This window comes from Schistocerca serialis, chromosome 2 (assembly GCF_023864345.2).
Source record: "Schistocerca serialis cubense isolate TAMUIC-IGC-003099 chromosome 2, iqSchSeri2.2, whole genome shotgun sequence".
In the NCBI taxonomy this organism is placed as follows: domain Eukaryota; kingdom Metazoa; phylum Arthropoda; class Insecta; order Orthoptera; family Acrididae; genus Schistocerca; species Schistocerca serialis.
In genome coordinates this window covers 422,810,456-422,823,081 of record NC_064639.1, presented here as the reverse complement: position 1 = coordinate 422,823,081, position 12,626 = coordinate 422,810,456, and the positions used below count along the sequence as shown (strand labels likewise).

General features: G+C 38.3%; 1 protein-coding gene across 1 annotated transcript in view; it reads right to left on the bottom strand.

The window, feature by feature from the left end:
- The window catches only part of LOC126455588 (pseudouridine-5'-phosphate glycosidase-like), a 135,764-nt gene that overhangs the window by 63,317 nt on the left and 59,821 nt on the right, over window positions 1-12,626 (bottom strand). The window contains exons 3-4 of the mRNA XM_050091346.1: window positions 4,479-4,613; window positions 4,303-4,378 (exon numbers count right to left, since the gene is read on the bottom strand). Of these exons, the coding sequence (XP_049947303.1) occupies window positions 4,303-4,378; window positions 4,479-4,613 (211 nt within the window). The remainder of the gene's footprint in view (window positions 1-4,302; window positions 4,379-4,478; window positions 4,614-12,626) is intronic.

Here is a 12,626-nt window from a genome sequence, read left to right as displayed (position 1 = left end):
TTTCCTTTTGCTTCCTGACTGTTTCTATTACATTTCACAATTTTGTATTTTATGGTAAAAACAAGAAAAGAGAATGCTGCAAGTAATGCCTCACTGTTTCGTCACTCACAGTATTATACCTATTTTAAATCAAGAGCAAATATTCCTGCATTTGTAAAATTCATAAATGTTTTCTTGTAGGACTACAGATGTTTAATATTCTACTAGTACTCATATGCCAATTCATATTTGACAGTAGTGCCATCCTGTAGCAACATTTTGCTAGTACCTACTGTATGTTCAGAACACTATATGACGAGATACATTGTATGCATCTTTGTTTTCTCTTTTGTATGTATTAAGAATTCAACAGTTCCATAGTAACTAGTTTGTAGAATAGCTAATATAGATTGATCTTTTTGTTTCCTTTTCTTCAGATGATGGTTGATGCTGAAATGTGTCACAATATACAACAATAAACAAACATGAACTGGATAATTCTGTGAATATATCTAAAGATTTCACCATCTATATAGGATTAAAACCTAATTTTATTTTTTTATTGAGGTTATCAAAAATTCTGTACATTTGTTCAACAACTTGTTTCCCCCACCCCCCACCCCCCACCCCATGCACACCGCCACAGCATTGTCAGCACTAGTCGCAAACATGGTGAGTTCAAGTGCAGAGCGAGCTTTCTGTGTGTTGGAGTTCAACAAAAACAAGTGTGCTACAGCTGTTCAATCGATGTCAGAACCAAGTACGGAAAGAAGCCACCAACAAGGAAGGTCATTTACCACTGGCTCCACCATTTTCATCGTGACATTCGTGGATACCTGAACATGGAGCTGCCACATCGATGGATTGGCCATGCTGTAGAAATGGGCAGCTGTTTCATGAAATGGACTCCCCGATCACCAGATCTCACTCCATGTGACTATTTTCTGTGGGGACACATTAAAGATCTGATAAATGTACCGCCTTTACCATGTGATATAGCAGAGCTCTGGGAGAGAATACGGAGGCAAGACAAACGTGTGGTTCCTGAAGAGGGACAGCAGCCTTTTCAGTAGTTGCAGGGTGGACGATTGACTGATCTGGCCTTGTACCACTAATAAAAACAGCCTTGCTGTGCTGGTACTATGAATGGCTGAAAGCAAGGGGAAACTACAGCCATAATTTTTCCCGAGGGCATGCAGCTTTACTGTATGATTAAATGATGATGGCATCCTCTTGGGTAAAATGTTCCAGAGGTAAAATAGTTCCCCATTCGGATCTCCTGGCGGGGACTACTCAGGAGGATGTCGTTATCAGCAGAAAGAAAACTGGCACTCTACGGATCAGAGCACGGAATGGCAGATCCCTTAACCAGGCAGGTAGGATAGAAAATTTATAAAGAGAAATGGATAGGTTAAAGTTAGATGTAGTGGGAATTAGTGAAGTTTGGTGGCTGGAGGAACAAGACTTCTGATCAGGCGAATACAGGGTTATAAGTACAAAATCAAACAGAGGTAATGCAGGAGTAGGTTTAATAATGTATGGAAAAATAGGAGTGCAGGTAAGCTACTACAAATAGCATAGTGAACACATTATCGTGGCCAAGATAGACATGAAGCCCACGCCTACCACAGTGGTACAAGTTTATGTGCCAACTAGCTCCGCAGATGATGAAAAGATTGATGAAATGTGTGATGAGATAAAAGAAATTATTCAGATAGTGAAGGAGGACGAATTTAATAGTCATGGGTGACTGTAATTTGATAGTAGGAAATGGAAGAGAAGGAAACATAGTAGGTGAATATGGAATAGGGGTAAGAAACGAAAGAGCCGCCTGGCAGAATTTTGTACAAAGCATAACTTAATCCTAGGTAACACTTGATTCAAGAATGATGAAAAAAGGTTGTATACATGGAACAGGCCTGGAAATACTGGAAGGTTTCAGATAGATTATATAATGGTAAGACAGAGATTTAGGAGCCAGGTTTTAAACTGTAAGACATTTCCAGGGGAAGATGTGGACTCTGACCACAATCTATTGGTTATGAACTGTACATTAAAACTGAAGAAACTGCAAAAAGGTGGGAATTTCAGCAGATGGGACCTGGATAAACTGAGAGAACCAGCGGTTGTAGAGAGTTTCAGGGAGAGCATTAGGGAACGATTGTCAGGAATGGGGGAAAGAAATACAGTAGAAGAATAATGGGTAGCTTTGAGGGATGAAATAGTGAAGGCAGCAGAGGATCAAGTAGGTAAGAAGACAAGGGCTAGTAGAAATCCTTGGATAACAGAAGATATATTGAATTTAACTGACGAAACAAGAAAATATAAAAATGCAGTAAATGAAGCAGGCAAAAAGGAATAAGGAATACAAATGTCTCAAAAATGAGATCGACAGGAAGTGCGAAATGGGTAAGCATGGATGGCTAGAGGACAAATGTAAGGATGCAGAGGCATATCTCACTAGGGGTAAGATAGATACTGCCTACAGGAAAATTAAAGAGACCTTTGGAGAAAAGAGAACCACTTGTATGAATATCAGTAGCTCAGATGGAAACCCAGGTCTAAGCAAAGAAGAGAAAGCAGAAAGATGGAAGGAGTATATAGAGGGTCTATACAAGGACGATATACTTGAGGACAATACTTTGGAAATGGAAGAGGATGTAGATGAAGATGAAATGGGAGATATGATACCGCGTGAAGAGTTTGACAGAGCACTGAAACGCCTAAGTTGAAACAAGGCCCCGGAAGTAGACAACATTTCATTAGAACTACTGACAGCCTTGGGAGAGCCAGCCCTGACAAAACTCTACCATCTGAGAAAGCAAGATGTGTGAGACAGACAAAATACCCTCAGACTTCAAGAAGAATATAATTATTCCAATCCCAAAAAAAGCAGGTGTTGACAAATGTGAAAATTACCGAACTATCAGTTTAATAAGTCACAACTGCAAAATACTAATGCAAATTCTTTACAGATGAATTGAAAACCTGGTAGAAGCTGACCTCATGGAAAATCAGTTTGGATTCCATAGAAATATTGTAACATGTGAGGTGATACTGACCCTACAACTTATCTTACAAGATAGATTAAGGAAAGGAAAACCCACGTTTCTAGCATTTGTTGACTTAGAGAAAGCTTTTGACAATGTTGACTGGAATACTCTCTTTCAAATTCAGAAGGTGGCAGGGGTAAAATACAGGGAGCGAAAGGCTATTTAGAATTTGTACAGAAACCAGGTGGCAGTTATAAGAGTTGAGGGGCATGAAAGGGAAGCAGTGGTTGGGAAGGAAGTGAGAAAGGGTTGTAGCCTATCCCCAATGTTGTTCAATCTGTATATTGAGCAAGCAGTAAAGGGAACAAAAGAAAAATTTGGAGTAGGAATTAAAATCCATGGAGAAGAAATAAAAACTTTGAGGTTTCCCAATGACATTGTAATTCTGTCAGAGAGAGCAAAGGACCTGGAAGAGCAGTTGAATGAAATGGACAGTGTCTTGAAAGGAGGGTATAAGACGAACATCAACAAAAGCAAAATGAGGATAATGGAATGTAGTCTAATTAAGTCGGGTGATGCTGAGGGAATTAGATTAGGGAATGAGACACTTAAAGTAGGAAAGGAGTTTTGCTATTTGGGGAGAAAAATAACTGATGATGGTTGAAGTAGAGAGGATATAAAATGTAGAATGGCAATGGCAAGAAAAGTGTTTCTGAAGAAGAGAAATTTGTTAACATCAAGTATAGATTTAAGTGTCAGGAAGTTGTTTCTGAAAGTATTTGTATGGAGTGTAGCCATGTATGGAAGTGAAACATGGGCGATAAATAGTTTGAACAAGAAGAGAAAAGGAGCTTTTGAAATGTGGTGCTACAGAAGAATGCTGAAGATTAGATAGGTAGATCATGTTACTAATAAGGAGGTACTAAACAGAACTGTGGAGAAGATGAGTTTGTGGCAGAACTTGACTAGAAGAAGGGATCGGTTGGTAGGACACGTTATGAGGCATCAAGAAATCACCAATTTACTATTGAAGGGCAGCATAGAGGGTAAAAGTCATAGAGGGAGACCAAGAAATGAATAAACTAATCAGATTCAGAAGGTCTAGGTTGTAGTAGGTACTGGGAGATGAAGAAGCTTGCACAGGATAGAGTAACATGGAGAGCTGCATCAAACCAGTCTCAGGACTGAAGACCACAACAACAAGACATCATTTAAACTTTGGTAGTGACATAATTACAGATACAAAATAAATCTTCTAGCTACCACTGGAATAGAGAAGAAAAATCAGTCAGTCTTCTATGTACACAATTTTTAGTCCTACGTGCCATACCTGTAGCAAAAACGTGAATACCAACTCCTTTTGCGACTATTAAGGTTCCTGCAACAGTTGTACCACCATTCAACTTCTGCAAAAGAAAAGAAAAATATTGAATCAGTGGGAAATGAGAGTATAAACATTGTTCTAGGAATATCACTTAAACTGACTGAAAGTGCTGCATACAGTACCTTGCTCATAACATATGGAAAATCTCGACGTGATGTTTTGACAGCTTTGGAAGTGGCCAACTCTGCAATCATATCTTTGTTTAATCCTACTTTGATCTGGCCTTTCATTATTGCAACAGTGGCAGGCACAGCTCCCTACAGAAATGTAACTCTGGTTAATAATTAAACTTCAAATTCATCTTTTTATTAAATAAATTGACTTACCAGTACTACTTGTGTCGAGATAAATCAAAATTACTGCAACATAACACTCTAACTTAAATGATTATTGTGGAGTATGTTGGTCAATATTCCAATTTAATATGTTGTATTACTACAGTGGAAATGATTAATTGTAGAACCAGAACTGAATATCAAATCAGAAAGCCAGGTCAGTTTGCAAGGAAAGCAAGAAAATTTGCAGTATATTGTGCAGTATAATGTATTTCTAAATAAGCAACACAGTACTATTCTTCACTCAACTTCATGAAATTGCAGTTTCATGTGAAGTGAGGCAGGAAAGTTTTACATGGGGTAAGGGTGCTCTGACAAGAAAAAATAACAGTCTGCAATGATTAGAGCCCTCTTGGGTTGTAATATATGTATAGCATCTGTGTGTGAGTAACCACAGATTATATTAGATTAGATTAGATTAGTACTTGTTGCATAGATCTTGAATACGACACTTCGTAATGATGTGGAATGTGTCAGGTTATTAATAAAAGGTGTCAATACAAGATATTACATTACACAAAACTTCATTTTTTTGTGTGTGGGGGGTGGGGAAATTACCCACTTACTATATCCAAAAATTCATCTAATGAGTAGAAGGAGTTGCCATTTATAAATTCTTTTAATTTACTTTTAAATGCTATACGGCTATCTGTCCGACTTTTGATGCTATTAGATAAGTGACCAAAGACTTTTGTGGCAGCATAATTTACCCCCTTATGAGCCAAAGTTAGATTTAACCTTGAGTAGTGAAGCTCATCCTTTCTCCTAGTGTTATATCCATGTACACTGCTATTACTTTTGAATTCATTCGGATTGTTAATAACAAATTTCATAAGCGAACATATACATTGTGAGGCTACAGTGAAGATCCCTAGCTCTTTAAATAAGAGACTGCATGATGATCTTGGATGAGCTCCAGCAATTATTCTGATTACACACCCTTGTGCGATGAACACTCTTTTACTCAATGATGAGTTACCCCACAATATGATGCCATACGAAAGCAGAGAACGAAAATAGGCATGGTAAGCTAATTTACTGACATGTACCGTATTTACTCGAATCTAAGCCGCACTCGAATCTAAGCTGCACCTGAAAAATGAGACTCGAAATCAAGGAAAAAAATTTTTCCCGAATCAAAGCCGCACCTGAAATTTGAGACTCGAAAATCAAGGGGAGAGAAAAGTTTTAGGTCGCACCTCCAAATCGAAACAAAGTTCGCCTAGTTGTAATATGAGACACAATTTAGGTCGAATGAATGACGATACAGCTGCAGTAGTTTGGTTCGAGTCGTAAGCTTAGCAGTTACGGTTTACCAGGTAGCCATTGCTACACGTCACGCGCTCCATCCGTATTTATACAGATATCCTTCCTTTTTCACGTGCTTCGTCTGGTTTGAATTGATTGCTTATTTTTCTTTGATCTGATAAGTGCTGTTCTCTTTGTTCTACATCTACATCTACATTGATACTCCGCAAGCCACCCAACGGTGTGTGGCGGAGGGCACCTTACGTGCCACTGTCATTACCTCCCTTTCCTGTTCCAGTCGCGTATGGTTCGCGGGAAGAACGACTGTCTGAAAGCCTCCGTGCGCGCTCTAATCTCTCTAATTTTACATTCGTGATCTCCTCGGGAAGTATAAGTAGGGGGAAGCAATATATTCGATACCTCATCCAGAAACGCATCCTCTCGAAACCTGGCGAGCAAGCTACACCGCGATGCAGAGCGCCTCTCTTGCAGAGTCTGCCACTTGAGTTTATTAAACATCTCCGTAACGCTATCACGGTTACCAAATAACCCAGTGACGAAACGCGCCGCTCTTCTTTGGATCTTCTCTATCTCCTCCGTCAACCCGACCTGGTACGGATCCCACACTGATGAGCAATACTCAAGTATAGGTCGAACGAGTGTGTTGTTATAGGTGTTTACGTCACTCTAAGCTGAAAATGCATTACTGTACTGTGTCATGCATTGTTTGTCGCATTCTGATAGTGCGTGTTTACGGCCTGTCACCGCTCGCGGCGTGGCTTGCTTTTGTGCGCGCTACCGCCGCTTACAAATAAAAAATAGAGAGGAGTCGTCTCATTAGCGAAACATTTGTTGTTACTTACACTACTTCTTTCTTTGATAATGATCAACAAGAACCAAATAATAGACTGCGTATGATAGACGATGTTCTGAACGAAATTTTAGCGAAAATTTTTCTCCGTTTGAAAATCTTTGCAGGCGCTTCTTTAGTTCATTACATTCTGCACAGAAATTAGTCATCTTTGATTTAAAAATCTAGTCAGTTGCCGTGCTTCATTTCTGACTGTATCACTATCAGGCATAAGAATAATAAGAATATAAACATGACATGATATGTATATTCTTCCGCGTTTGCTGTTGTCTCACTCTAGTTTCGTAGTTTATTAGGCAGACAGGATTTAAATGAGATAGTAGCAAACACGAAACAATACATGGCAAAATGTTTATATTCGTATTAATCTTATGGCGAAGAGAATACTACATGTGATTCACAATTCATAAAAGCTCCTACTAGCAACCATCTCTTCTCACAGGTAGGAAAAAATTCAGAACGTAGAGTTGGCCATATTGACAAACATCCCAAACAGTCTTGCCAGTCGGACTTTTGTAGTACATTGAAATGCTGCTACATTCGAAGATCAACAATACAGAATTTGTATTTACTTCGTTGGATAATGTACCAAAACGCAGTGGTCCAAACTCTGAGCGGAGGAAAAAGGCTCGTCTTCCACTTTTTTTTTTTTTAATTTATTTACTGATGCAGAGATTTTGGTACCAGTATTTATCTTTGTGCCTACAAAGCATGCCTGTGTGGCGTTACATATATTCGACGGCAGAAGTTAGTTGTGGCGGCACCCACCAACATTTTTCAGAACTCCCGCTTGCTTTGCACTCGATTCTAAGCCGCAGGCGGTTTTTTGGATTACAAAAACCGGAAAAAAAGTGCGGCTTAGATTCGAGTAAATACGGTATATCACCAAAATTTGCAGTGACCCTAATAACATAAGTAGCTGAACTCAAACGTTTCAACAGATCTTCAGTGTGTTTTTTCCAGTTCAACCCCTCATCAATGCATACACCTAGAACTTTTGAATATTCTGCCTTAGCTACTGATTTCTGATCAAAGTCTATATTTATTAATGGTGTCATTCAATTTACTGTGTGGAACTGTATATACTGTGTTTTGTCAAAGTTTAATGAGAGCCCATTTGCAGAGAACCACTTAATGATTTTCTGAAAAACATCGTTTACAATTTCATCACTGAATTCTTGTCTGTTGGGTGTGATAGCTATACTTGTATCATCAGCAAAAAGTACCAGATTTGTATCTTCGTGAATATAGGATGGCAAGTCATTAATATATATAGTAAGAACAGCAGAGGAACCAAGATCAAACCTTGCGGCACCCCATTCTTGATTGTTCTCCAGTTTGAGAAATCACCAGTTTTTTGTACATTATGTGAACTGCTTATTTCAACTTTCTGCACTCTTCCAGTTAGGTATGATTTAAACCATTTGAGCTCCGCCCCATTTATACCACAGTACTTGAGCTTATCTAGAAGTATTCCATGATTTACACAATCAAAAGCCTTTGAGAGATCACAAAAAATCCCAATGGGTGACTTCCAGTTACTCAGAGCATTTAACATTTCATTAGTGAAAGGATATATAGCATTCTCCGTTGAAAAACCTGTCTGGAAACCAAACTGACATTTTGTTACAACTTTATTTTTACAAAAGTGTGAAGCTATTGTACCATACATTAATTTTTCAAGAATTTTGGATAAGGCAGTCAGAAGAGAGATTGGGCGGTAGTTGTTGACATCAGACGTATCCCCTTTTTTATGCAGTGTTTTAACAATGGCATACTTCAGTCTACCCTGCTTCAGAGAGCAATTACATATGTGGCTAAGAATCCCACTTATCTCTTGGGAACAAGCTTTTATTATCCTGCTGGAAATGCCATCAAAGCCATGTGAGCTTTTATTCTTGAGAGAGTTTATTATCTTCCTAATTTCAGAAGAAGAGGTGGGTGGAATTTCAATTGTATCAACATGTGTGGGTAAGGCCTCTTCTATTAACTGCCTTGCTTCTTCTAATGAACATTTAGATACTATTTTCTCTTCAGCATTTAAAAAATGATTATTCAAAATGTTTCCAACCTCCAGCTCGTTGTTTGTCAAGTTTCCATTCACTTTGATGGTAATGCCATCATCCTGTAACTCTTAGTTGCCCTGTATCCCTTGTAATAATATTCCATATTGTTTTGATTTTGTTATCAGGGGTATTAACCCCAGACATGATGCACATGCTTCTGGACTTTTTAATAATCTTTCTTAATGTCGCACAGTAGTTTTTATAGTTTTAGCTGTTTCTGGGTCATTACTCTTTCTTGTTGTTAGATACAGTTCCCTTTTGTGGTTACAAGATATTTTTATTCCTTTAGTAAGCCAAAGTTTTTTGCATGGTTTCTTATAATTAGATTTAACTACTTTCTTGGGGAAACAATTTTCAAATTCTCTTACAAGTGTATCATGAAATAAGTTATATTTTAAATTAGCATCGGGTTCCTTGTACACCTCATCCCAGTCTAACTGCTGAAGATTTTTGCTGAAATTTCTAATTATTGAGTCATTAACTGAATGCACAACTTTGGAGGGTAGTTTTGAATTACTGAATGGATCTATGTCATATACTGTAAATAGCTGAGCAGCGTGATCAGAAAGGTCATTCTAAAAAGGACAAGAATTTATGTTTTTAAACTTATCTTGGTCTATAAATGTGTTATCTATCAATGTGCTGCTGTCCTTTACTACCCGAGTAGGAAAATAAATGACAGATGTCAAATTGAAAGAACCAAGCAAGACTTCCAGGTCATTCTTCATATTACACTCTTTCAGTTAATCAACATTGAAGTCCCCACAAATATAATTTGCTTTCCCCTATCTGACAGATAGCACAACAAGGTATCAAAGTTTTCCAGGAATAAATGAAAGTTTCCTGAAGGGGACTTATATACTGTTACAATTATAAAAGAGCCCTCCTTCAGTTTAAGCTGACAGGCACATGCTTCTATATGTTGCTCTAGATAAAACTTTTTTGTATCTAAGCTTTTTTAATAGTGAGAACTTTTGACATATATGGCAACTCCTCCTCTCACCTTATTCTCTTTCCTCATACGTGCAGCTAGTTTATAACCACTGATATTTACCTTTTACATATCAGACACAATGTGATGCTCAGACAGGCATAGTATACCTATTACATTATCAGATTCAATGTCATCCAAACAAACCAGGAGCTCATCTATTTTACTCTTCAATCCTGGAATATTTTGGTGCGAAATGGTAACATTATTTTTTATTTTACTTTTGTTAGAATCTAGTTTTTTCTTTAATCCACCAATATTTTGGTTAAATATGGTAACATTATTATTTACTTTACTGTTTTGAGACTCTTGTGAGTTTTGGACCTCTTTAGCACCTACCTGCCTGCCTGAACTTCTCATTGGACACTGATATCAGTCTAAAAAAGAGGTACATCCATGAGTACTAGTGTCCCCCCTTATGGATTTTGCTAACAACCCTGCCAGTTTACCCTTCCCTTTCCTATTGAGGTGTAGGCCATGCCTTGTGAAATCTCCCCTATCAATAGCCTCAACAGGAACCAATCGCATGTCTGACAGAGTGGCCGTCCTATGCAACTGATACAACTCCATATTTACCCTCTTGACAGAGCGATTCAACTGGGACTGATAATGCCGCACAAAAGCAGGCATCAGCCCAACATTGGTATGGGTCGTTACAGAGGCTATTTTCACCAGGTCACACTCAATACTGTAGCCCTGATCCCTATCAATACTGTTTCCCACTCCACGCACTATCATCAAATGATCCTGCTTTGAGAAATCCTTGCACAAGGAACCTATATCCTCTACCACCTGGCTAAGACATGCACTTGACTTGAGAAAGTTTGTGACCTGGTACCTGTCACCAAATTTTTCCTGCAAAATCTGGCCCACACCTCTTCCATGGCTGCTACCTAGCAACAGAACTTTCCTCTTACTTTCTACTGTTGTTGGTTTCCTAGTGAGATTCTGTTGCATCTTAACTACACCTACTTCTACTGGAGCCTCTTCCTTACTTAACTGTGGTAGCAATGCAGATCTATTGGTTGTGCCAATTGGGAAACTGTCAGACACTGTTCTCTTTCTGTGGCCCCTGATCCCAGCTACCACAGTCTCTTACAATGTTGTTATTCCCTCTACATGTGGCAATGAGTTTAAAAAGGCTTTGAAAATAAAGTCCTATCACATGAGGATTACAAACAGTGAGCTGATTTCTCAATGTAAAATGAGACATAATGGAATATGTGGATTTCTGATGTCAGTATAGTCACACAATTCAAATTCCACAAACTTTAAAAATCCACTTAAAAAACAATGTCAACACAATTTCAAAATTTAGGTGGAAACATTGTATGAACACAGCACTTTGAATCATCATACTGCAATATTGATTACGATCTTCTCTTAAATCTCAACAAATGATTTGTTCTTACTGCTTTGACGGAACAGTTGCAAATTTCAGGTGGTGGGAATATATGATAAGGATTTAAAAAGGCTGTTCCATGGTAAATGAAGTGCTGAAGCATAATAATGAATACTTTTAAAAAAAGAGTTGAATGTATTTGTTTGTGGATCTGATTATATTTTTCTAATCTTCATATATTGTTAACTTCTCTAGCAAACTAGTCCATCTTTTTGAGATGTGCCTCATAATAAAATCTTATCCAATAATATAAACTGGTTTCATTAATGTAATGCCTGCAATGCAAAGACTTAAAAGATAATATCATATTAACTAGTAAACAGCAGTGTACAAAACCTTACAGGAAATCTGCTGTAGACTTTGAATTAAAACAGGCATTTGATATTGACAGAATAAAAAAACGCTTAGACAGATCACTTAACCAAGGTCTTAATGACTATTCATGAACTCGTATTGCAAACACATAATTTTCTATGCATTAGGCAGGATCTTTCTAACTTGAAAACAGATGTACAAGTGTATTACAGCCCATATCAACACATTTCTCTTAAGATGCAGGCCAACACTTATTTTAGTTCTCTGGTAACTGATCCAAATTTATTTTCTATAAAATTACAAAGAATGTTGCCATCAAATTAATAATTAGGATTTGAGGATCCCATAGTTATCAAAAATTACAACATGACTGAGAACAATGCTAAGCTTGTGTATAGTGCCCTTCCTCAGAGCTGCATTGCAAATTGACTGAGGTGAGGGGTTGTGTTGGGCTGAGTTAGAGCAGAAAGGAGGCAGAGATAGGATGGGAGGCGTGTAGGAAAGGGTTGCCAAGGGATGGGAGGGTGTGGCACACAATCAATTGGAGGAGTATATTGGGAGGGGAAGACAGATCAGAGGAAGAAGGAGACTGCGGACTGGAGAGAATGAGTACAGAATGAGTGAAGCAGGTGCATAGTGACAGGTGGAAATGTATATGCCCAGTATGGGACAAGGGCTAGCAGAGATTGAGGCCAGGAGGATTATGGAATTGGCAAATGTGTTGTGAGGACAAATCCCATATGCTATTCAGAGAATCTGAGGTTGTGGTTTTATATGATTGTGAAGCAGTTATTTAGATCAAGGTTATACTAAACAACACATTGCGCCACACGACAGACAACCACTCTCAGCCACAATTTGGTTGTAGTCACTGATTTGGACAAACAATTGGTTAGTGGACATGCCCACCTCTCCCAAAGAGGTATTCCATCACCCACTCAACCAACAAGATATCCCAGTCCATGCTTATACCACATCAACTCCCAACCACATACCACATGGTTCATTATCCCTGATAAAGATGAACATCCAAGACCTGTCC